General features: G+C 43.1%; 1 protein-coding gene across 2 annotated transcripts in view; it reads left to right on the plus strand.

The window, feature by feature from the left end:
• Prkce (protein kinase C epsilon) overlaps positions 1–27324 on the plus strand; it is a 475888-nt gene that overhangs the window by 369419 nt on the left and 79145 nt on the right. For both annotated transcript variants that reach the window (XM_076833998.2, XM_076834000.2), the window contains one exon: positions 17453–17607. In XM_076833998.2, coding sequence (XP_076690113.1) covers positions 17453–17607 — 155 coding nt within the window. The remainder of the gene's footprint in view (positions 1–17452; positions 17608–27324) is intronic.

Raw genomic sequence — 27324 nt, forward strand, 5'->3', positions numbered from 1 at the left:
GGATGATGAGATAGCCCTGGACAAGATCAACTAAGGTGCAGCATTTGTAAACTTCCTTTCCTCTGTTTTCCTCTCTGTTTCTGCTAACACACCCATCTGAGTGCCGACTTGGCTAAAGTCACCCAAAGGAAGTGTTGAAGTAATAGGAATCACCTATCTCACTTTATTTATTTAGGCATGACTTTCTTTCCCTCCATCTCTTCCCCCCAAATTTATGAATGGAAATAGATAAGGGGTATATATCCAGTTTCCAGGGGAAGAAGGCAGGAAACTGTCTAGCCCAATGAGGAATCCTAAACTTATATATTCATTTAACAACCATATCCTACCCATTACATTTTGTTCAAATGAATTGTGAGAATGAGTTATTTCTAGTTCTTGGGGCATAGTCTTTGAACTGATCTGTCTGTATCATCTCTTGTAAACTTTCCATCTGGATGATGAGAGCTAGGCAGAAGTTCCTTGCTGTGTTGTTAGGCTGTATGCAACTGTTGTCACTGGCTGACCTTAGGTTATAAGTCCGTGGGAACCATGTCCTAGGTTTCTTATTCGGGAGAGAAGAGTTAATTCTGTGGTCAGATCTGTCTCTGGGTTGGTGGGAAGTTCTTACTCATAAATCTTTTGTCAATACTTCTGTTTTAACCAAGTTGGCAGGGTTTTATCTTATTCAAACAGAGAAACATGGCAAAAGAAAACTCATTTAGGCAATTAAAACTGGTTTGGTTGGTGTGGATCATATGGAATCTGTTCAGAAAGATGACATGACATTACTTCTGTGATGGACAGAATTTAGAACTGCTAACAAATTGGTACCAGGTAGATAGTCTGAGGAGCTTCCCATGATAAAAAGTTAAGTGTAATTTTAATTACTTCATTTGCTAAATAGATGAACATTATTGATGTGTTCAAAAATGTATGTTCTTAAACTGATAAAAAAAAAATTGTATGCCTAGCTGTTAATTAGTCAAGCAATGCATTTCTTTATAAAGGATAATTTTTTAGTCTGGCACCACTAGATATTACAATATTAAGGGCTGTGGGTGTAGCTGGCTGCCAAAGAAGCTTGATAGAGCTCATGCTTTGCATGCTTGAGTCCCTGGGTTTCATTCCCAGCACCTAAAAGAGGTGTTGCCGTATTATATTTGAGTAAGTGTCAAATGAATGGCCCACACTGAATAGTGAGTCCCTGTCCAACAAAACAGTTTGGTTTAATAGGAGAAGAATGGCACTTGAAGCATAGTGCCAGCCTGAAGTGGCTTCAGAGAGCCCGCCCCCATCCCCCCAGGTGGCTGCAGAAGGGGAGACCTGTCAGCCCAAGGCAGTGAACATGGTCCTGTGGCCTGGCTTTGCTGTCTTGCAATCTCGCCCGTCTCTTCTGCGTGTTCTATGTTCAGATATGGACCCAGCCTACAGGGCACAAAATGAAACCACAAGTAGAATGTCAAGGGCAGACATATCTTAGAATCCTGGGACAAAGTGAAGAACGAGCGGGGTGGGAGGGGAGGCACACTGTGTGTCTGGCAGATGCACACACACAATGCCCACCAAAGATGGATTGGCATTCATGAAAGTCATGCTCAAAATCTCCAGTCAGTTCAAAGCAGAAGCACCAAGGTCCACAGTGGAGGGATTGCTTAGGATCGCTTAGGAGAGATTCTTAGAAAACCAGTTCACTTAATGATCATTATTTGTTTGTCCTCCGAACTTGCAAACCAAGAATTTACTGCAAGGCTAGAGTACCATCAAAGTCATGTGAACCTAGAAATACACATTTTCTAAGCATTTGTTTAGGTTCCTGGCATTGAACTGCTTATAGGTCAGTATTGGAAGAGAATGCACACCTTTTTAAAAATTATTATTATTATCATAATACTTTTAGTTGAAAGCAGGGTTTTCTTACTGGCTTAGTTATTCTTAACTGAGGGTTAGTCAGAAAGCAACTGAAAAATCTTTTCATTGCTCAGGGCTAGTTGTTTGCTGGCATTTTACACTTTTTTTTTTATACTGGGTATGGGACCCAGGGGGCACTTTACCACTGACTCAGCCACATCTCCTACTGTTCTATTTTTGTTTTATTTACTTTTTATTTTGAAATAGGGCCTCACTAAGTTGCTTAGGGCCTCTCTTGGTTGCTGAATCTGGTCTTAGACTTCCAATTCTCCTGCCTCAGCTTCCTAAGTCTCTGGGATTACAGGCATGCACCACCATACCTGGTCCCCTTCGGGATTCTGAAAAGAAGGATAATGAATGACTATGGGCCTTAGATGGTCTGTATCCAGAATTAAGAGAGGTAGTCAGTTTGGGTGAACCACTTAAGGAATCAGCCACTGACCTTATGAGGATTCCTACTCTGTTGTGTCCTATAAAGCATTCAGAAAGAGATGTCAGGGCTGCTGGGGGAGTTAAGACCATGAGACAGTGCTGTATTGGACTGTCTAGAAAAATGAGGCTCATCTGTCTTGGTAATTCAGACAATGTTAGCTCTGCAGAAACAGAACTAGATAAACTATATTGATTAATGGAGCTAATCAGTCATTATGTATTGGTTTGAAATTCTGTGTGAAGCACCGCTCTTGCTCCTGAGGACTGAGAAAGTCCAGCTGACCGGGTAGGGTAGAAAAATAACAGCAGAACCCCCTCTCGGACTTCAAAACATAGGCAACGTTATACAGTAATCTGATGATTACTCCTATTCTGAACATGAACATTAGGTTTAGGAATTGCCATGAAATCAGAAGGGGAAGAAATCTCTAAGGACTGTCTTTATTTGAAATGTGCAACATTAAGGAGGAGGAGAGGATTTGAAGCTACATCCAAGCCATAGAGAAGAAGGACTTGAAGCCATTGCTCAGGTGGTTCAAGGTTGACCAAGAGCAAGGAGTAGTTGTGATATGAAAAAATGTTGACTTGTGTCAGGTGTGGTGGTGCATGCAAGCAATCTCAGTGACTCAGAAGACTGAGGCAGGAGGATCATAAATTCGAGGCTAGCCTCAGCAACTTAGTGAGACCTTGTCTCAAAAAAAAAAAAATTAGAAAAGGTCTCCCCAAGGGCTGGGGATGTGGCTCAAGCAGTAGCGCGCTCGCCTGGCATACGTGCAGCCCGGGTTCGATCCTCAGCACCACATACAAACAAAAATGTTGTGTACGCCAAGACTAAAAAATAAATATTAAAAAAATTCTCTCTCTCTCTCTCTCCCTCTCTCTCTCTCTCTCTCTCTCTCTCTCTCTCTCTCTCACTCACTCTCTCTTTAAAAAAAGAAAAGGTCTCCCCACTGTTGGTTAAATGCACTAATTGCATGGAGATCTCTGTGCCTTCATGCTCTCCTGTACCTGGAAAACCCCAACACTACTCATTTTCATTCCCTTCCCCCAGGTAAGCCCCAGCTTCTGGGTGGAACCTTCTTCCCCAGTGGCCCCCCACACCCCAAATAAAGAAGAAAAATATTAATGGAAACAGTATTTTTTAACATAGTATTTAAAACACTGATGGAAAGAGTATCACAAACAGGGATTGACTATGATCAGATCTGTTTCAATTAGGTTCCAGGCTCCTGTCTTTCTGAGGACATTTCATTCACAGCATTGACAAATCTGCTAGAGGATATATTTCTACACTGAGAGAAACAGCCTCCTATCTGAGTTGTTGGCCCTTAGTGCATGCTAGAGCTTTGACCTGGTCCTGAAATTCCCCAACGTGTCGTGTCTGTGTCACCACTTTTCCCGCTAGTTGAGAACACAAAAGGCTTGTGAATAGATGAAACACAGACTGTTGTTGTTCTGCTTCTACCATCGCCTGCGTCTGCCTACTGGGGACTGCCTGATGTTGAATGGGGTCTGTGCCCATAGAGTTTAAATAAACAAGACATACAGGAATCCAACTCCCTCTTCCAGTGCCAAAACAATGGTTCCACAATTCTTTGCAGCAGTTTCTATGCTATTACACCAAATATTTATGGATTCATCTCATCAGACTGCTTACTGTTCTGGGTGAACCCGAGTGGAAATGCAGAGATCAAAGAATTTAACAATCAAACACCACCTGTTCATGCTCTGTCATGTAATGAAGGTATTAGTGAAGTGATATGGAAACCCACGTTGACAGGCTGCAGCCTCAAGCCTTGCCCCTTCTGATTTAAAACACTGTGACCCAGTATTCAGGATGCACAGGATTGAGGTGTATGGGTAGGTGAGAGGATTATTTCCAAGTTGCCAGTTTCCCCAGATGAGCACATTTTAATGTTGGCTTCATGAAAGCGGTCAGGATGGACACCAAAGGGGGATTTAGCAGCGTGGAGTTGTCAAGTACACTTTCTTACCATCATCAAGATGGTCTGGGGGAAGCCATGTGTATATGTGTCTATAAAACTAAAAGGCAACTAGTGGGACAAGAAGCACAGTTATGAAGTAAAACCACCACGATCTAGCCATGGGTGGGAAATTCAGCCCTTGATTTGTTTCATCTGACCTTAAGGCATAGTATGAACTAAACAGAAAATGTTTTATTAAGGTATTATGAGACTGGCTTGGATGAGCTCTGTAGAGATACAGCCAGAGGCAGGACACATGGCCCTGCTACCCCTAGGAGACAACTCTTGTTGTAGAATCTCTGCTTTTGGTACAAGTATATTTCATCTATCAATGTCCTGGGAGAGAAGACTAGACACAACTGTCCAAGAATGAATATTCTAGTTGGATTTAGCAACACACAAAAGTATTAGAGAAAATTACAGTACAAAATGCTAAAGAATCCCTAGATCTTGAAATTAGAAGGTATGCCCCCGGCACTGGCTTAGTCCACTGGTTCCCAAACCTCACCACTCCTGAGGAGCTCTCTGGGGAATTTGAACATAAATGCACATTCCCAGGGCTCTCTCCAGCCTCAGAAGCTCAAAAATGAGGGGCCTGGAAATCTGCATGCTTTAGAATACTCCAGAGGGATTCTGAAGCTCAGCCAGCTCAGCCAATTCAGCCTCTCCATGAACAAAGAGTGTTTCTGTTAACAACCCTGAAAAGTGACCATCCAGTTGAGGCAGGCATCCCTCAAGTTGGAAGGAACTCACTGTGGAACAAGGCAGTGGGATCCAAGATTACTAGAAGATTGGAGTTATTAGAAATCTTTCTTCTGTGGTAATAAAAGGGGCCTTCATTGCTATATCTTCTACACTGGTCTTAGTTTGGCAGTAACACAGACTAAATCTCATTACAACATGGAAGTCCTTCAGATGTTTTAAGCGAGTTCCTCTTCATTTGGTTCCTTTGTGTGATAGTTCATTTGTTTGTTGGTTTGTTCATTCATTCAGTCCGGACTGTCAGTCTCCCCAAAGATAGGACTTACTGAAGCTGATCATTGCCACATTGCTTCTTGTAGGTACTGGCCTCTCCTCACGTTCCTGTTTGCCTTCTTCCGGGTGAACTCAAGTTTGGGGTGCCATGCTGACCATAAGGTCTGACCATCAGAGTCCAATAGGAACAATAGGAGCAGTTGCTTCTGTGTTCTGGCCTCTGACTGCTTCTATTGAAGACAGACTGTTCTGAATAATATAGGACCCAAATTGATACAAATAGAAAGCTCTGTGGCAAACCAGGAAAGGAAGAGGTCAGTATGGTTGAACTTACCAGGTGTGAGCCAGGTCCTAGTGAATGTATGAACGCACTGGAATGGAAAAGAAGACCAGCTTCCTGGTCCTCCAAATGAAGAAACATCAGTTCATTGGATACCTGATTGCTGCGTCCACTACAGTTTGTGCATATTTTCTGGTCTATATGCTTCCTGTGTCATTGTTCTCCTTGGTAGAATCAGCTCTGACTGTCACACCAAACCCTCTTTTGAGGGTGTGATCATCCTAAACATTCCATCTAAGCAGGTGGTATTTTTTTTCCCCCACACTTGAAGGGAAATACAGTGTCCATTCTTTCTTTGGGGCAGCTTCCTGATATTTGCTTATCTTTAAAACTGTGATAAGAACATGTATATTTTTAAGAAAGAATGGGGTAGAAAATTGTGATATTGAAAGCTGTTAGTAAAGTAAGAGATTCAATTAACTGGTCCATTGTTGTATATATACAAGTTTGAAAAAAGTTTCCTTGATTGCTTTTCTCTGAATTGACTGGCAGTTTGAACGTAGATACGGGCACATTCCCCTGGTTGGTTAGCTGGATTCCTTTCTAAATAGAATTGCGTAAGCAAGCAAAGAACAAAGAAGGTAGATAGAGAAGACTGCATCAATAGTGGCAGGACTGAAATGGTTCAGGACTCACCTAACCTGGGGACAGGCTTTATTTCAGAACTCTAACATGATCTCTGTAGGTGCTGCTTTTTCTGTTGACACAGTTGGTGATAAAGTGACTCTGAGTTTCTGGAATCAGAATAACCATCGTATGGGCTGCTTCAGTTCCAAGGGGGACCATCTCCAGCAACAGCAAATTGGAGGCCAACCAGACTCATTTGGTTCTTTATTAAACTACACAAGCTCTGGGCCTCGATAGATGAGGATACACAAAAGAGGGGATCATGAGTACCAGCTGTCAGCCACTTATGTCCTGCTAGGACACAGGAAGGTGTACAGGTGGAACAGTTTGATGCAGTCCACGCCTTGGGGAAGAGCCTGAGCTCACAAGAAGCATTGGTAGAGGGCAAGATCATTAGCAAGCCTTGGCTGAGTTCAGAAAATGAGATTAGAGCAAGAATACTTGTATTTTTAGGGTTAAGAAGACTTTCAAGAGCCAGGCATGGTGGTGCACGTGGCTCGAGAGACTGAGGCAGGAGAATCACAAGTTCAAAGCCAGCCTGAGCAAAAGTGAGGCACTAAGCAACTCAGTGAGAGCCTATCTCTAAAATACAAAACAGGGCTGTGGATGTGGCTCAGTATTTGAGTGTCCCTAAGTTCAATCTCTGGTACACCCCACTCAAAAAAAAAAAAAAAAAGACTTGCAAGAAACAGCCTGTAGGTCCTTAACTTTGACTTCAAACAGCTGGCTACCGGTGTCAGTGGGCCCCAGTGAGCAACACATTTTTTTTTCCATTTCAGCTTCAACTATTTCTTGGTAACATCAAAAATGGCTTTATTTCATCTTCTTGCCAAGTGTAGGCAGACCAGATTCTAGGTGGGCCCCAGGCTTACCCCAGAAGCCCAAACCTCTGCAAGATGACCAGGCTGCTGTGTAGATCGGACGACTAAGGGGAAGGTTTTGAAGGCTTTCCTGAAGTCCAGATGCCATGTTTCCCAAGTGGCAGTTGATACAGCAAGCAGTCAGTGGGGTGCCACCAGGAGGGGTCCAGACGCTCACTTGGATGTTGATATGGATCAAGCAATGGAGAAAAAGATAGAGCCTCCTCAAAACAGGACCGCTGTGAGGTTCCCTGTCGAAACTCTCTTGATTCTGTCATTTTCAAAGAGGAAATTGACCACATACCATTCCTGGTCCGTTTGTACTGTCATACCATAGGATAGAAACTTTGATTTCATAAGATGCTGGTGATCCCTGTAAAATGAAAGTGTTCTTTGATGATAAGACAGAACTCCCCTCCTTTTCCCCAGCTTTCACACCCAGATGGAAATGTGGGGGGCAGGGGCCAGGGATTTGAGGTTGTTCCCTGGGCCAAGTGCAGCTCTAATCAGAGGCAGGAAATGTTTATTTGAGTTTTATTGGGTGAGTCAGTTTGGTGCAGCTTTAGGTCACTTTAAACTTGGGCCATCCTGTTTAAGTCAAATAATCCTAATTTTACACAATTAGAAACAAACATCATGTGTACATGAGTGAAGTTTATACCTTCTCAATCAGCAGAGGAGATACTGGGGAGTTTTTGCTATTTGGTTAATTCTCATTTGGTTAAGGGTTTCCAAGAAAAAAAAAAAAAAAGGCATCTCCCTTTTTATGAAAAGCAGGTTTAGCTCTACCCTCTTTGGCTTCTAGAAGATCATTATAAGAAATGGCCATGTCTACATACAGTGGACTATTACTTAGCCTTTATTATTTAGTCCTACCATGTGCAATGACATGGATGAAGCTGGAGAACATTCTGCTAAGTGAACTAAGCTAGATTTAGAAGGCCAGGTACTACATCATAGCACTTACATCATGTATCTAAAATAGTTGAACTTATAAAAGCAGGAAATAAAGTGGTGGTTGCCAGGAACTGGGAGAGGGAGAATCAGGAGGTGTCAGTTGAAGTTTTACTTACCTGAATAAGTCCTTGAGATCCGTGCAGTGACAACCAGAGTTACCAATACTCTATTATATGTATAAAATGTTGCTAGGAAGGTAGTTTTTATGTTATGTTCTGTCACAAACACACAGATAATAAAGAGGGTGGGAGGACACTTTGGGACATGATGGATATGTTTGTGGCATCAAATGTGGTTAGGGTTCCCCTAGGGTGTACTTATCTCCAAGCTCACTAAGTTCTGTATGTGAACTATGGACAGCTTTTTGTATGTCAATCATACCTCAATCATGTGGTTTTTCTTTTTTTTTCTTTTTTTAAAAATTTTTAATTGATTTTTAAAAAATAAATGACACAGCAGAATGCATTACAATTCTTATTACACATATGCAGCACAATTTTTCACATCTCTGATTGTATATAAAGTATGTTCACACCAATTCATGTCTTCATAGATGTACTTTGGATAATGATGTCCATCACATTCCACCATCCTTGCTAATCCCCTGCCCTCTCCCTTCCCCCCACCTGCCCTATCTAGAGTTCATCTATTCCTCCCATACTCCCCGTCCCTACCTCACTATGAATCAGCCTCCTTATATCAGAGAAGACATTCGGCATTTTGTGGGGGTGGGATTGGCTAACTTCACTTAGCATTATCTTCTCCAACGCCCTCCATTTACCTGCAAATGCCATGATTTTATTCTCTTTTATTGGTGAGTAATATTCCATTGTGTTTATATGCCACACTTTTTTTTTATTCATTCATCTATTGAAGGGCATCTAGGTTGGTTCCACAGTTTAGCTATTGTGAATTGTGCTGCTATACACATTGATATGGCTGTGTTCCTGTAGTATGCTGTTTTTAAGTCCTTTGAGTATAGACCAAGGAGAGGGATAGCTGGGTCAAATGTTGGTTCCAGTGGTTTTTCTTTAAAAGAAGTGGATAAAAATAATGGTGTTGCATTCAGAAAGAAAGAGCCATGTAGAAATCAATTTTATATTTCCCATACTTCTGTTGTTGTTGATGAAATTGGTCATTACTATAGGAACTTGGTTGCCATGACTCTGAATTTGGTGAAGGACTACAAGGTCATTATATCTGAGTGAGACCTGTAACACTAGGAGGTGTAAGGAGGAGTAGGCCTATTAGAGAAGGGCTGAGAATGTGGGGAAATAGAAAAACATCATTAAGATGAGTATTGTTGTTATTGCATAGGAACATTCATATTGCTAATGATAATTATCACTCAGAGGAGACGCTTTCACTCTCTGAATTGGCAAGACTCTTTTGTTTGCTTATCCACACTGACCTCCCAGCTGCACACAGTGGCTGATGTGTGACAGCCATTAAGCGAGGCTCTGCTGGTGTGCAGAGACGGGGCTGCACCGGCACGCGGTGTGTCAGCTTCCGAGTGGGAAAGTCCCGCGTGATGCTCACTGTTTGTTTACTGTAATGGTGACTGTCCTATCTGTGGTTCAACCTCCAGAAATGAGCACATAAAATTCATGTGGTCAAGTTTCCCAAAGTGGTTGCATCTTTTCTTTGCTAAACCGAGGAAGCTTAATAATGAGAAAGAAAGGTGGCCTGATTTTTTGTTTGTTTATTTTATTTCTCACTTTTCTTTCCTCTCTCTGCTTTTTCTTTCTCTTTCTCTCTCTTTCCTTCCTTCCTTCCTCCCACCCTCCCTCTCCCCGCCTTTCTTTCTTTCTTTCATCAGCCTAGGGATGGAGGTTAGTGGTACAGTCAGTTGCCTACCATGCACAAGGCCCTGGATTCAATCCCCAGCACTGCAAAACCAAACCAAAAAAAAAAAAAAGAAGAAGAAATAAAAACATTTTAAAGATAATGTAATATTTAATATAAAATTGAGATAGTAGAAATGGGGAAGAAATGGAATAGCTTTGTCCTACCTTATTCTAATCCACTTTTCAAAAATGATGTTTCTTAAATGAGCATTAATTATGTCATTTTTTTAAAAAACTCAGATTGCCAGCATTCTTAATTGGCCACTTGGTTTTTGATTATCTCTACTTTCTTTCCAACAATGCACAGTGGGCCAGTCTGTCTCCTTCAGAGGCACCCCCAGACTCTTTCACACCTGTGTCCTGGGTTTCCAAACCTGTTCCTAGATGTTAAAATTAAAAAACAAAAACAAAACAACAACAACAACAACAACAACAACAAAAACTAATTATCTTTTGTTTTGTCTTGTTTCTTTCCGGAGCTCATCCTGCCTGCCTTCCTCATTCCCACCTGAGGGTTTATCTCTGCTCAGATTTCCCTTCAAGGCTGTGCTTCAAACTTGCAGGGCCTTCTGGTCCTCCCACCTAACATTGTCTAAGACTTTACTCAAGGGCAGGCGTTCCTCCATTTTAGGTCATCTCAACCAGATTCCCATAGCCATGGCCAGTTCCACCAATACAGTCGTATTATGGAAAACATACAGGAAGAGCTTTCATACGACTCTCTCCTGCGATGATCTTCTATGAGTGATAAGGCCTGGTGACAGATCATTGTTCTTTATGACAGTCAAGGAGATAGAAGCAAGACACAAAGGTCTCACAGTCTGAGTTGACACCAGAGAGTTTAGTACACACTGACAGAGCGTCCTGTGTGCTCCAGGGTTTCCTGCATTCCATTTATAGCTCTCAGAAACCAGAAATATTATTTTCCCTATCCCCCCACCATCGGAGAGCTGAGAGCCCAGGACAACCTGGTGATAGGTTAGATGATATGCATGAGGAAGAGGAAAGGAGACATTTCAGAACATGAAATGAAGGGTTGGAGATGTAGCTCAGTGTAGAACTCTTGCCGGGCTGCACAAGGCCCTGGGTTTGAACCTCAGAACCACACTTAAAAAAACAAACAAACAAACAAAAAAAGAATGTGATGAGGAACCAAGACTTCCTTAGGTGCACATACATCACCGACCTATCCGAGGCATGCTGTTCCAAGTCTGGGCTTTTGTTGGGCACTCATGTGAAATTGACTTAAAAGCGATAGAATCTTTGCACATATAAACAGCCAACAGCTGGTGGAGAACGTGTGTCCAAACAAACCCAATTGGCAGGACACACAGTGCCACTGGGAGGAAGTCTCTGGCTCTCTATCACACCTTCAGGGATGAACAGGGCGGGCCTGGTCTTCCCTTCAAAGACAGGAGAGGCTAATGCTCTGGGAAAATGGAGCCCAATGGGAATCTCAAACATACGCTGTGGCCCTTCCAGCTTAGTGGCCAGTGTCCACTATTCTTATCCTACATGGCCATGACACATAATCGCTTTCCTAATTTTATTATTTTTCCTTGCTATCACAAGACCATAACTTTTTAGACATTCAGGGGAGATTAAGGGAGGAGGAGGTGGAATAAAGCTTTTAAAATCTTTGATTACCTCAGAAAACATATTTGCTTACTTTACCAGGAAGTTGGTTTTTCGTTTTGTTTTCTACTGATGCCAAGAGGGGATTAATGAGTGGCCGCTGGGTTTGCCAGCTTTCTTTTGATTTCAGTTTATATAATTAAGCAGTTCCCAGAATGACTGGAGCTTCTCCCTCTGCGTCAAAACGTGCTTCTCAAATAAGTTGGAGTTAGAGGTCAGCGACAATCCAAACTCACTGCAGAGCAAGAAGGGGAAGGCTTCCTTGCTTTGAAACACCCCTAATACATAAAAAGGGTTGATTGTGCTCTGGGGGCATGCTCATTGAGCTGTTGAGAAGAAATCAGGTTTAAACTAAACTTAGAATAGCTCAAGATGAGGTTAACCAAAGAAATAAACAACACAGAAACCAACTCTGGTTTACTTTTGAATTTCTAGCAGCAGGAACTTTGGCCAAGTTCAAGAATGCAGGCATGAGCCTGTAATCTCAGAGACCTGGGAGGCTGAGGCAGGAGGGTCACAAGTGGGAGGCTAGCCTGGGCAACTTAGCTAGACCCTGACTGATAATTAGAAATGAAAAGGGTTGGTGATGGAGCTCAGTGGGAGAACCCCCTGCGTTCAATCCCCTAGATTGAAAAAAAAAAAAAAATGCAGGCACAGAACAGGAACACAGGTATACCAGACCCCACCATGGGCCAGGCTCAGTTCTGGCTGCTGGAGATACAGTAAGGTACCGAACAACCAAGATTGCTCCTCTATGATGTTCAGGGGAATGAGCAGGCTTGGGCGGGATGGTGGTCATGGTGATGGCGGAAATGGAGAGGCACAGGCCAACGTGGAGGCAACGTGGAGGTGCAGAGACACAAGAGGCAGGAGCAGCAAGGCTCGGCAATGCATGTGAGGGATGAAGGAGAGGGAGGATCAGTCAAACTTGTGATCCTCTTGCCTCAGCCTCCTGTGTTGCTGGGGTTACAGGGTGCACCACCACATCAGGCTCTTTTCAGGGGTCTCTAAATCCCTTAAAAAGACAGGCCAGAATTACCAGCCGTCTTTGTTCTCTGGAGCATTCACATTCCTGAGGGAGAAAATCATAAATCAATTACACAATAAAACCTCGTCTGGGCTGAATCTCATAATAACAAGTGTAGCACATCATAGGAGGACTGACCTTGTCATTGGAAAGCTTACCCAAAGAATAGTTGACTGCACTGTTATAAGTCTATAGGACGAGGAAGGATTCATCATGAGAGGAGATTAGTCAAGGTCCTGGGGCAGAGGCAACAAGGGCTAGCTGGAAGGCAAAGACTCAGAAGATTGTAGAGCCCTTGAAGCTATTTATTCTAAGAGTAACAAGAAGGCTTTTAAAGAACTACACAGAGGGGCTGGGGTGGTGGCTCGTGGTAGAGCGCTTGCCTAGCATGTGAGGCACTGGGTTCAATTCTACATATAAATAAATAAAATAAAGGTCCATTGACAACTAAAAAATATTTATTTAAAAAAAAAAAAGAATTAAACAGTAAAGTGAGAGAGAAAACAGGTTGAGTTACAACTGGATTTCTTGTCCAGCAGGGTCCCTCTGCCTATAGAATGACTAGCGTGTGGATGGGGTGCTGGAATAAATGTGGGGGACATCGCTAAGAGTCAATGCAAGAATCTAGATAAGAGAGAGATGCCAGTCACTTGGCGGGGATGATGGTCATGGAAATGGAGAGGCGCAGGCCAACGTGAGAGGTGCAGAGACACAAGAGGTAGGAGCAGCAAGGCTTGGTGATGGATGTGAGGGATGAGGGAGAGGGAGGATCAAGCTTGACTTCCAGGTTTCTGACTTAGAAAATTGACTGAAGGGGTAGGCCTGCCCTGAGCCAGGCAGCCCTGGCCAACGGCCAGTCTGTTAGGGAAAATCATGGGTCTGTTTCAACATGTTGGTCTGAGTGGCTGTGAGGCATCTGGGGGAGGGCAGAAACACTCTTGGATAAGTGAAACTGAAGCCTGGAGGAGAGGTTTAAGTTTTGGAGTCATCCGTGTAGAGGCCCTAGGAACTGTGGGTGTGGACAAGGTCACCCAGCAGCAGAGCAGGGAAACAAGAGGGCTGGGTCCTGGACTTGTGGGGTTCTCGCACTTCATGGCTAGGAGGAGGAAAAGCATGTAAGAGAGGGAGGGTTCTTCAACAAAGCAGTGTTGGTTGGAAGAGGAGGTAATCAGGGAAGAAAGTCATGGGGAGGTTAGCAAAAAAAAAAAAAAGACTTGATAATAATGCTAATAATGCTAACGGCTACCGTACTCTCTGTAACAATAGACGTGGGTAATCTTTATGGAGCATCAACTATGAACCAGGCATTTTAACATGGAATTTAATTCTCACAAGAAGCCCGTAAGGCAGGTCCTATTATCCCCAGTTTTACAGGTCAGGAAACTGAGCCCAGAGAGATGAAGTCATTTGCTTGAGGTTACACAAGCAGGGAGGGATGAAGTCGAGGTGGGAGTTTTTTTCTCACTCCACAGCCCCAAAGCTTCAATGCCGTGTATCCAATGTTGTAGAATAAAAATGAGCCGGGGAAGAGGGCGGGAAAGGGAGGATTTCCCCCTTTAGAGATTTGCATTCTTTCAAATACAGTCAAGGAAACACTCCATTGTTCCTGCAGCCGAGTTTGGGGTGGGTGGCTCTGGAGGGCGTTGCAGTGGCTGTTTCTCATGGTGTGGTTCAGCTCATGGGCAGTGTGAAGTGGACACTGCTGCTCTACTTGTCATGTGCAAGGCTTGCTCCCTGGGCTCTAGAGCAAAGCTTCTCAAAGTGTGGTCCCTGGACCAGCAGCATCAACATCACCCGGGAACTTGTTAGAGATGCAGATGTACAGGCTCCACTCCAGATCTTCAGAAATCTGGGGGAATCCGTGATCTAGTTAACCTTGTGTGATTCTGATGCAAAGTTGGAGAACTCCTGTTCTTGGGAGAATCCTTAAAAAGACAAAAAGGACTGTCGTATAATCCACAATCAACCACACGGATATAAAATACTTTGACAAAAGCCAGATAGAACCCATGATTTTCAACCCTGGCCACCCATTGAAATCACCTAGGGAGCCTGGGTCCCCCCCCACACTTAGAGATATTGATTTTGTTGGGGTGGAGTGGGCTGGAACATTTTGTTTCCTCTATCCATGTTTTTCTAATAATTGGTGCATTATCGTTGTACGTAATGATGGGATTTATTACATATGGGACATGCACATAATATAACAATTTTATTTGGCCAATATCACACTCCCCAGCACTTCCTCCCTCTATCTTCGCTTCCCAACCCCTGGTCCCTTTCCTCTACTCATCTCCCTTTGATTTTCATGAGATCCCTGTCTCCCCTCACCTTTCCCACCCCCCTTTCCTCTGTAGCTTCCAACATATGAGAGAAAAAATATGACCCTTGACCTTCTGAAAGGTTTGCTTAACATCATGTCTCAAGTTCCATCCACTTTTCTGCAAGTGACATAATTTCACTTTTCTTTACGACTGAATCAAACTCCATTGTGTATATATATACCACATTTTCTTGATCCATTCATCCATTGATGGACACCTTACTGGTTCCATAGTTTACTGAGCATTGGTTTTTGAAAAAAAGGATTTGGATGCAGAAGGGATGACTGCATGAACAGTCAGCAAGGCAGCTACGCACTTCACCCTGGGGAGAAAATGAGGCAGGCCTTGAAGGGGAAACATAACAACTCAAGGAAGAGAAATTTAGCCCTTAACCCTTCTTGAATACCAGCAAAGTCTGAGTAATTCCAGAGATATGGTCAGGACATTTATTGACTCTGGGATTATTGCCTGTAATGAAATAGAAATACTTCATGAATAAAGAAGTACCCTTGGTAATTTTTACTCAGTCTTAATGAAGGACAATGTGCTCCGGGAAGCTTCTGTTAGCCTGTGCATTAAGGATGCACTCTGGCCCTGTGACCTCTCACACCGTTATTAACCTTCCTCCCAGCTGATCTGGTCTGTTTACTGGCCCCTGGACATGCTCACTCTGTTTTCCAAGTCGTGGCATTTGTTCCTGCCTCCCCTACCTTCTCTTTCTCTCAAGAAAAAAGTCCATCCCTCCTGCTTCCATGTCAGCGAGTGGTCCTTTCTCTAAATTCTTTCTGAACCCAGTGTAACTTTGATCCTGTGGTTTAAAAATCATTCTTTCCATCTCCCATCTGCACCCCTGAATTATAACCCCCACTCTCCCCAGGGCAGTGATATACTTCATTGCCTGTCTAGCACAGCATTCCTTAGAAAATAGTCATCAAAAAACTGTGCAAGCGAGGCACAGTGGTATACTCCATAATCATAGCTACTCAAGAGGCCGAGGCAGGAGGGTCTCAAGTTTGAGGCCCAGCCTCAGCAACTTAGTGAGACCTGTCTCTAAATAAAAATAAAATGAGCTGGGGATGGATTCAGTAGTAGAGTGCTACTGGGTTCAATTCCCAGTGTTACAAAAATAATAATAAATAAATAAGAAAGAGAAGGAGAAGATGGAGAAAGAGGAGAAGGAGTATGAGGAGGAGGACGAGGAGAGGAGGAAGAAGAAGGAGGAGGGGGAGAAGCAGAAGAAGAAGAAGAAGAAGAAAGGGGGAAGAGAGATAGAGAGAGAGAGAGAGAGAGAAATGAAAAAAGAAACTGTGTAAAAGTGAATTTTAGTATATCCTCTCCCCATGTCACCATAAATTGCAGATAAGGAAGTGCCACCCTCAGTGAAGTCTGGCAGTGTCCTGGATCATCCTGAAGCCTGAGGGAGGATTCATAGGAATCCTAGAGGGAATATCTTCCAGAGCACAAAGTGGCCCTCCCAGGGTCTCACAGCCATTATTATTTATTGTTGTAAAATTGATTACAAGGTATTTCACATTACAGTCTTCTAAAGTTCCTAGGACTTCCTTAACAAACTTCCACAAACTTAGTGGCTTAACCCAATAGAATTCATTCTCTCACATTTCTAGAGACCAGAAGTTTGAGAGAGCATCCCTGAGCCACAGTCAAGAGGTCAGCATGCTAGGCCGTTCTCCCTTCAGAGGCTCCAGCCTCTGGTGACTGCCTGCGTTCTTGGACTTGTGGTGGCAGACACTCGAGTCTCTGCCTCCATCGTCCCACCACCTCCCCATGCTCCCCAAATCTCCCTTCACCTCCCTCTTGGAAGGACACTAGTGATTGCCCAGGGCCCACCCCAGTGATCCAGCCGAGTCTCTTCTTCTCAGAATCCCCGACTTCCTCACATCTGCAGAAGACTCTTTCTCCTATAAAGAGCCACACATTCCAGGGATTAAGGCCTGGGCATCTTCTGGAAGATCATCATTCAGTCTACCTGAAAGGAACCCAGTGCCTCCAAAAGGGGAAAGGCTTGTCCAGGGCCACACCTCAAGTTATGGCCAGAATCAAAGGCCTGGTTCTCCTTCCTTTCAATTTAAATAAGACAGAGAACAAAGGTTTTATTGTTGTGGCGGTTGGGTTTTGTTTGTTTGTTTGTTTTGGTATTGGGGATTGAATCCAGGGGCACCTGCCAGGGAGCCACATCCTCAGCCCTTTCTATTGTTTGAGACAGAGTCTTGCTAAATGGCTGAGGGTCTTGCTAAGATACTGAGGCTAGCCTCAAACTGGCAATCCTCCTGCCTCAGCCTCTCAAGTAGCAGGGATTACAGGCATGTGCCTTCCCACCCAGCAAGAAATAAGTTTTTAAATAACACTCTGTACCCTAACTTATGTGCTTCATTCCTTTGTCCTCTTGCTGGCTTACATGCTCCCAGCATTTACCCACCTTTGAGCCTTCCTGCCCCTTGAGCCCTGGTTGTCACCCCTGGCTCACAGCATAGTGGCCTTCGTAGACAGGCTGCCACAAAATGACCTAAATGGCATTTTCTTCTCTCCCTGCAGGACCGCCTCTTTTTCGTCATGGAATATGTGAATGGTGGAGACCTCATGTTCCAGATTCAGCGCTCCCGAAAATTTGACGAGCCTCGTTCACGATTCTATGCTGCCGAGGTCACGTCGGCCCTCATGTTCCTGCACCAGCATGGCGTGATCTACAGGTAGCTCCTTCTCTCCTCTTTCCTGAAAGCCAAAGAGTAAAGACTTCTCCAGACACTTGAACTTGGCTCTTTTCCCAACTGGTCTCCCAGCAACTGACTTTAGATGAGTTGTTTGTTCTAATTTGCTTACAGAAGACTTTTGGGGGGACTGTTTATCCCTGTGAATGTTAATATTTGAATGGTCCCTGGAGATTTGACCCACTGTTTGTGCCAGTTTTGATTTAAAGCTCAGAGATGACATTTAAAGGCTTGGCGCCGAGTGACCTTGGGGCGACTTTCATTTCTCTCTCTCCCCCACCCGCTTCCTGGAGCATCAGGGCATTCTCTTGGCTTTTTCCTTCGGTGCCATGAACTTCCTCCCCTTCCCGATCTTTTGCCACTTCCTGAGTTTGTTTGGCTCAGTTGTCTCCAGCTGATAGAATCAGGGAAGGGGGAGTTGCTCCGAGGGGACTGGGGGGGGGTTATGATCTAGGATGGGGGAGGGGAGTGGGAACTAGACATTACCCAACAGGAAGTGACATTTTACAGATTGTCCAGTCCTTTATTACTGCCCAATTCCTTCCAAGAAACACACACACACACACACACACACACACACACACACACACATATCACACACACACTTTCCGGTAACGGAGCATGACTGTTTAAGCAGGCTTTTCTGTGAGGTCAAGAATTCTGGGAGGAGTAAATATTTATAATTAGCAACAAGGACATTGAAGTTCCCTAAGGTTTTTTTTTTTTTTTTTTTTTTCAGTGACTATCAATATCTTTACTTGGTCTTTGCCTCCTCATTTTTTGTTTTTTTAATTGGGTGGAAGAGCAGCTGTCTTGGTTTAACTTAGAACTTAGTTACTGAACCTAAAAAGTGTTCTAACCTGCCCCTGAGAGCAATGGCCTGAGTAAATGTTCTTTGGGGGTGGTTCTTGTCAACCCCACCCCAGGCTTCCCTTCCTTCTGTCATCTCTCAACTTCCTAATGCAAGGAAAAAATAGTGAATGGTTCTCTCCAGCCCACATAACAAAGCCCATACTTTTTATCGTGCTATCACGGCCCTCCACAATGGAGCCCATGTATTTATTTCCTATTGTCTATATAACCATAACCACAAACAGAGGCTTCAGACAGCACCCATTTATTATCTCCTTGTTTTGCAGGAGCCCAGCACACCAGCATCCTGTGTTCGGGGTCTCACAGGGCTGTGACTGAGGTGTCAGCTAGGCTGCATTCTCCTCTAAAGTTTGAGCTGCTATTCCAAGCCCATGTGCTGATGGCAAAATTCTTTTCCTTGCAGCCTTAGAACTCATGTGGCTTGCTTCTGCAAGGCCGGCAAGAGAGTCTTTCCTGCTTCAAGTCACTAACTTCAGAGAAGTCCTGGACCCTTATTGATTTGTTTACTTGTTTTGCTATGTGAGGGGTAGAACCCAGGGCCTTGTGCATGCCAGGAAAATGTTCTACCACAGAGCTACACCCCCAACCTGGGCCTTCTTTTAAAGGACTCTAATCAGGCCCACCAAAGGAACCTTAATTATATCTACAAAAATCTCTGTACCTTTGCCATATAATGTAACATAATCACAATAGCGACATCACATCTTTTTTGCCTACTCCATTCGTTAAAGGTAAATCATAGGTTGCATCTACTCCAGAGAAGTAGCTGGAGAGGGTAACTGGGGTGTGGCTCATTGGGAGTCATTTCAGGTAGTGTCTGGCACAGCTCAGTATACCCTTCTCACCTCGCTTCTAACAATGCCTTGTTTTGAATCCACCAGCCCAGAGGCCACTTGCAATGCTCTCTGCCTGGCCCCATCATCCAGAGTGACTCTCTCTAACCCTCGAGCTGTCGTTGGTGAATGAATTGCAATTTGATGCTCTCATTGCTGCACCTGCCGTTAGCAGTAGACCTCCACATGTGTCCTTCACTAAGTTGCAAACTCTCCAAAGGGCCACTTCTTCTTTTTAAACCCTTATCTTGTTGTTCTTATTCTTCATTTTCTTGCCTTGCACACGATTTACATCAAATATGACCGTTGACTTCAATTAGTCTTAAACTCTAATCTTTGCCACCAAAGCAATTTGCAAGCTAGTTAGAGATGTGGAAAGATCATCCATGCTACTTGTCAGTGCCTGGTGACAAGAAAAATTGCCATTCCTTGGGATGTCTCCCCAACACCATCCCTGTTAAAGCAGGAACAAGTCATCCACAGTTTACTAGCAAAGATAGAGACTCTGGAATAATTGGTCCAAGGTCATTCTTGGTAAGTGGCAGGAGTATTAAGTGTGACTGACCATTTCCTGTTGAGCATGTGACACTTGTTAGGATGCTTTTTCAAGTACAACTCCAAGCTCTTTAGCTTTTTATTCTAGGTGCTCCAGAACTTGACCTTCCCTTATATTTCTGCCTCCCTCTCACCACACCTATGACCACTTTTTCTCTCTTGGCTTCTATGAACTATTCTCTCTTCATCTCTCTGTTGTTCTCCTCTCCCTGATCACTGCAGAACCTGGGCTGGCTCCTTTCCTTCTGGTCTCGTTCTTTAAATGCAACTTTTCTGCAAGGCCTTCACCCCTCTTTATTCTTACCCCAAATAATCTCCCTGGGCAATTCCAACCTTCCCATGGCTTGGAATACCTTCTATATGCCCCACGATTCTCTGATCTCTATAGCTAGCTCCCAGTTCTCCCCAGAACCCAAACAAAAGCAGTTCCTCACATGTACCCTACCCTCTTGGTTCTCCAAATTATTTGCTATTCTACCCCAAATACTCATCTCTACCTCTTGAAGCTTGACCTTTAAGGCCCTCTTCCCTCTTTCCCTGGATGATTTTTAGTAGTTTATTGACAGCTCACTCCCTGACTCTTCCTGCTTCAAGTCACTAACTTCAGAGAAGTCCTGGACCCTTATTGATTTATTTACTTGTTTTGCTATGTGAGGGGTGGAACCCAGGGCCTCCCAGTCTGTCCTCTAACCCCTCTGTTGCTGCTCAGTGTTATTTTATAGCTGGTTGCCATATGGTCCCTTCTTAGCATCCTTTGACCCTTATAAGAGAAAGCCCAACCCCCTGCGTGGACTCAGACTCCTTGCCACCCTGGCACTGTGCAGCTCTGTGGCTTGGGCATGGACGTAAGTGAAGGGTATGTCAGTGAGTGGCAACAGCATCTAGCCCCACTCTACTTGCGTGAGTAGCTTCAACCTCAATAAAGAGGTGTTTTTGTTTTTCTTCCCATAGGTGTCTTTTTGTGTATCTTAGGTAATTTTGTGCAGTTACAACAGAATAACTGAGTGGGTAATTTATAAAAGACAGAGCTTTCTTGGCCCACAGTTCTAGAGGCTAGGAAATTCAAGAACAAGGCATCAGCATCTGATGAGACTTTCTTGCTGTGTCATAATGTGGTGGAAGGCATCATGTGATCCAAGACCAAAAACAATGGTGGAAAGAGGAAGGGAGGGCGGAGATGAGGGGCTTATGCAAGATAGGGTAAGCTCACTCTGGGGACAATGGCATTGGTCCACTCATGAGCGCAGAGCCCACATAACTACCTACCAGTACCATCACAATGGCAGTTAAATTTCAAGGTGAGTTTTAGCATTGTGTTTCTCACAAAGACACCTTATGTGCTAACAGGGCCCTAGTAGCCCCTGATGATCTTTTAACTTCTATCAGCACCCTAAACATGTATCCTCACCCTCTTAGTTCTCCAGATTCTACTATTCTACTCGCTATTCTACTGCAAATACTGTTCTCTTTCATTTCTCTGTGCCTTTGTTCCCTCTGGCCCTGGGATTCCCTTGTCTTAATGATTATTTCCCAATTCACATCCAGGGTCTGTCTCAGAGTCCCAGGTTTAAAAAAAATACCAATTCCATAATACTAGAGGAGGGGAAATAGATAAGGGTATAGATTAAAAAAAAAAAAAAAAGAATGGTCACGGGTTGATGATTGCTGAAGCTGAATGATAGGTATTTGGAGGTCATTCTTTCATCTACTTCTGTGTATTTTTTGCCACAATGACAACAGAATGCAGATAGATCCCAGCGTAACACACCTAGAGCTTTTGATTTAATAGGTCTGCTATGGGTTCAGGAATCTATGTGCTTTTAAAATGTTCTCCAGATGTTTGGGGGGGACAGAGCTCTAGAGAAATTCCATCCTGCCTATATTACTGTGTCATGTGCCCCCTCCTCTGTGTGGCTTTCTCCATCATGGGATCAGGTCTCCCCTAAGCAACATAGCATCTCTCTGAACCATGCATTGAGCAGGTTCCCTTTGCTAACCTTGTCCTTGAACTTATGATACCTATTCTATGGGTGAGAACCCTCCTTAGGGTCAGAGGGCGCTTATCTGAGGACGGCACCCCGTTTGTGGTTGGTGTTCAATACTTGTCTGTTTTCCGGTCTGTACCTCTCCAGAACCTTCCAGTCTATGGGGTTGCTACTTCATAGGTGTGTACTTCTTGAAAATTCTGTTTAAAGCATTCCTAACAGAGCAACACACATTTTCCCCATTGAGTATAAACAATACCCAGTTCCTCCTTTATCTCTGATGTGACAGATATAAGGGGACTGTATGCCCATGTTGCTTTTGTTCCAAGTTTCCCACATAAGGGAAACAGACTCTACAACATAAGAACACAGACTCTACAACTCAGCCAAGTGTCTTAAAGCTTTCTGTCTCTGTGTCTTCATCTAGAAAGTGGGATTGACAGTTGTGCTTGTCTCCTGAAGCTGTAGGGATTTCATGATTTAATAGCTCTCAGTGATTTTGAAGAATGCCTGCTTCAGTAAAGTCTCAATAAATGTTAGCTAACCTAATAAGAGGGAGTCAGTATGAGGTTGCCTGAGAGGCTGTGTATGTCCTTTCCTATTTGTTTTTGGCTGTTCTGAATATAGGTAGAGACCGTATTTTGCAAGATAAAGACAGTTTATTTAGGAGATCAGCAAGACCAAGCTTTGGAGAATGAACTTCTTTGCCAAAGTTGAGACTGAATTTTCCAGCCTTCCTGCTGGAATTTATACATGTGCCAATTTATTGGCGAGTTGGCCAGTGATCTCTGGTTGATGTTTCATACGTGAAAGACAATGCAAGCTCATAGGCACAGCCCCATTTTCTCTGGTCCTCCTTAGGGTCAGTCCATCTGCCCCAGGCAGCACAAGGTACTTGTTAGTGTCAAATCTATGTGCTATGGCAGGTGACTGCATTAGATCACTGTGTTCCCACTCTTCCTGGCTGAGGCTTGGAAAAGTCCTTCTCCACCCACACTTACACACACTGGGAGAGGTGGAAGTATCAAAGGGTGGACCTTTTGTCCAAACTTGATAAAGGGAACTTTCTCCTCCTCTACGTCATGCTCGGTACTTGTACATGTTCAACAGCAGCAACTGACAAAGACTGCACCTCATTCATGTGGCATAAAAGACAGAAGAGAGAGATTGTGATGGACCTCAGAGGGGGGAGAGGTGCACCCTGAGAGGGGAGCTTGGCACACAGAAAAGCACCTTCTTTTATTTTTTTTTAAGAGAGAGAAAAAGAGAAGAGAGAGAGAAAATTTTTTAATATTTATTTTTCAGTTTTTGGTGGACACAACATCTTTATTTTATTTTATGTGGTGCTCAGGATCGAGCCCAGCGCCCTGCGCATGCCAGGCAAGCGTGTTACCGCTTGAGCCACATCCCCAGCCCAGAAATGCACCTTTTTATTCTTTTCCAATCTAAAAGCCAGGAGCACTGCATATCAGCAGTGGTAAAGAACACAGACTCTACAACTCAGCCAAGTGTCTTAAAGCTTTCTGTCTCTGTGTCTTCATCTAGAAAGTGGGATTGACAGTTGTGCTTGTCTCCTGAAGCTGTAGGGATTTCGTGAGTTAATAGCTCTTAAGTGATTTTGAAGAATGCCTGCTTCAGTAAAGCCTCAATAAATGTTAGCTAACCTAATAAGATTACATTGAGTTGATTTTTATTAAGATCTATCAAAAGAACATTGGAGATCTTTTATGCACTGTAGGCTCCAAAAGGGGATTCTGGAATCACATTAGAAAAATGAATTCCTTCTTACCCCTTTTCCTTCCTTCAGTAAAGTTGGACTTTTTTAAATGAAAAAAGTCATAGGAGACATTGAACAAATAAAAAAAAAAATTAAGACCTATTTTTTAGTTGTTGAGAAACGTTTATTTTATTTTTATGTGGTGCTGAGTATTGAACCCAGTGCCTCACACATACTAGGCAAGTGTTCTACCACTGAGCTACAACCCCAGCCCAAACAAATAAAATTTTAGTAAAGAAAGGGTGTGGAGTCAGTTTTCTCATCACAGATCTCATAGCTGCCCAAGGGTAAGCAGTTTAATAGTTTCCACAGGATTTTTTAAGAAATCTCAAGCGAGTTATAGAACCTCTTTGTGACTTGTTTCCATTTGAGAAGTTCAGATCACACCTGGCTCACTGGTCTCCTTCTTCGGGTAGTTAAGAGTGATCGCCAGGAGACATGTGAAAACAATGGGGAACAAAGGCCATTTTATTTATGTAAAGTTTCATGAATGATTAACATTTGGCATTCAAGCACTAAAATTTGGTCTTGGTCCATCAGAGAGGGAAGTTTTAAATTGCAAAGCTCCCCTGCTCCTTGAATTTCCCAAGTCTTCTGATTCTTAAGGAGCCATTGTCCTCACTTGCAGAGTCATCTTCCCTAGGTGCCTGTCACACTGGCTATGCTCTCCAAGCCCAGGCAGACTTTAATCAGGCCTGCCTGGTAGTCAAAGGGAATGTGTGTGCCTAGATCCCTGGAGTTGCTTTCTGTCATTGGCACAATTGGAGATGTCCTTACAAAAACGTCTTTAATTAAACCTGTGTTGATAACTGGAAGACCTAATACTAATACTGAGGTCTAATATAGCCTCATCCCCTTCCAGTCCATTGTCCATTTATTTAAAGCTAATGCAAATCAGGGGAGGAGTGGATGGTGGAGTGATCCTCTATTTTTGCCTTTCCAGTCTTCGAGGACCTGGTGATCAATAGAACTTGGTCACCAAGGACTGTTCTCAGCTCTTAGTTTTCCCTCACCTTTTATTAAAATGAAATTTGAATATCAAACTCCCAAGATTCTAAGGGTAGAATCTCTAGTGGGAGGATATCAGCTACTGTGGCAGGAATTGTGAGTGAATGTTTAGTCAAAGGCCTCAGAGACTACAGAATCCAGCGCCTTCATTTTATAGATGTGGAATTTGAACACCAAAATTGGGTAGTAATTCATCCAAGTTTACACAGTGAAATGGTTTGAAGCCGAAATGTTATTTTAATCAAAGATATAATACAGATAAAGAAGCGAACAGTTCTGCAAGGTGTTTAGATAAATAAAGAACAGTTTTCTATTCCCCACCCCTTCTGCTCCATTTTCCCTTCCAAAGAAGCAACACTTTTACTTTCTTAGCTTTCAGTATGGACCTCTATATTTCCACATAACATTATATTATTGTTACTTTTTTTGTGTGTTTTAGGTCCTACCTAGTTACTTTCTTCTGTGGAAGATGAAGGTCTAGTTCTCTTTCCTGCTTACTCATCCCCTGTTCCCTGTCACTTAACACTCCCTTCCCAGTCCCACATCCTCTCTATACAGTTTTCTGTACTTTTGGTTAAATGAATATACCGTGTGCTCACTATTATGACTATGAAATATGCTGTGGAACTAAGTCATGTGGGATGCCATAAATACTTTCCCTTGGCTATATTTTTTGGTTAATAATTATCTTTTTGTTTTTCTGTTTACTCATTATTAATTTACCCACAAACTTACAAATTTTCCACATTATCCCATAGGATGATTAGATACAATTGGTATTCTATCAATTTCCCATTCTTGGATAAATTTCTTTCAGAAGCTTCTAAACTTCCCTAGTATGAAAAGATGTTCTCTGTGCCAATTGCAGGGCTGCCGCTGGGATTTCCCCATCACTGTTGTCCTCTTCTTCCTTTTCTTGCCGTCCTGTGTTGAAGCTTCTATTTCCTATATCTCACATCTTCCTCTTTCTTGCTAGACTCCCTCGATTTAGTATAGCACTTGCAGTAGTTTTTCATGTCTAAAATCATCTTTGTTTTATTCTCCAACTTGATGAAGGTTTGCCCAGACAAAGGAGTCTAGATTGAAAACTGGTTTTGATCAAAATTTGAAGGTGTTCCAATGTCTCCTTACTTCCATTGTTGCTATGAAAAAGTCTAAAGTCATTCTGATTCTTGATCCTTTGTGTGAACCTATTTCATTTTTTCCAGAAATGTGTTACAGTTTTCAGTTTCCATTATTTTAAAATTATTTAATGATAAAGTATAGGTCTGTTTTTTATCCAATAGGTTGACTCCTGGATAGATCTTTTTAATTTGGAAAATTGACCTTCAGTTTTGGAAAATATTTTTCTTCTTTAACAATTTCTGTAACTATCATTTGAATGTTGAACTACCCATCTTGAGGTTCATTCTAGACTAATATGGCTAGCCACCCAGAAAACTCTATTCATTGATAAGAGTTAGACCTTCCCTCCTAAAGGGCTTAGATCACCGCAGGATCACCTTCTAGTGTCCTGTCTGAAGCGGGAAGTTCTGACAGCCTGCACTGCAGGAGTCAAGGGAAGGGAGAGGGCTGGAGGACCAACTTCCAGAGTACATGTGTTTGTCTAGTTCTCCTGTTCTCCCTGGTGCCCAGTCCCCTCACCCTAGGTCTGGAGATCTTCTTTCTTCTCTTCTCTAGAGAATCAACCTCTCGGGGTAGAAAGAGGAAATAAAAGAATCTGGGTTTATAACGTCTTTTTGGTCAAAACTCTGGTTTTATTTCTCTATGCATCAGCATCATCTCCATAGATAACTTCTCACTTAATCCTGAACTTTGGAGGAAGGGATGAAACTATGCAATATAAATTTACTTTTTCTTGACTTTCCGCACTCACTGCTGGTTCGAGATTCAGCTTTGGATGAGTTAGTTACCACTCACCCATTTGTGTTCCAGCTTCCAAATGGTGTGGCTGATGTTTCTTCTCTTGTTCTCCCATTTTTTGTGTGTGTGTAGTTTGGGGATGAAGAGAAAAATAGTAGTAGGCATCTACCTTTCCTCTTTATCTAAAGTCAATAATAATAACAAGGACAGTAATCACAGCCACAGCTACGGCATGAGGTAACTACTGTTATTATCCATAGGATTCATGATCTTTCCAAAGAAGACTTTTCCAGACCCCCTGTCCCACTTTCACTGCCAGACCTAGGTCACCCTGTCCTGATTGCTGCTGATTGTGTGTGAAACAAAGTTGTATTTTGAAGACAGTTCTGCATTTGGGTCAGAGAATACTGGGTCTGCCTCGTTTTTGTTGTGTCTTGCTGGGTAGAATAATCAAACTGTTTGTAGTCTAGTTTCTTCTCTGTGCCTTAGGAATTATAGTCTTAAATTCCTTGGAGTGTTTTGAAAATTACATGAGACAACATCAGCAGAGTGCTTAGTATCACTCATAGCACCTAGTAGGCACCATAAATATTGGTTCAGTGGATGGAGAGCATCCGATTTTGGAGTCAGAAGGTGCTGTGGGCTGAATTATGCCCCCCTCACCCAAATTTACAGGTCGAATCTCTAAACCTTGATACCTTGGAATATGATAATATTTACAGATAAGGTCCTTCCTTAAAGAGGTGATTAAGGCAAAATTAGGTCATTAGAGTATGTCCTAGTCCAACATGACCCATGTCCTTAT

Source organism: Callospermophilus lateralis, chromosome 14 (assembly GCF_048772815.1).
Source record: "Callospermophilus lateralis isolate mCalLat2 chromosome 14, mCalLat2.hap1, whole genome shotgun sequence".
NCBI lineage: Eukaryota > Metazoa > Chordata > Mammalia > Rodentia > Sciuridae > Callospermophilus > Callospermophilus lateralis.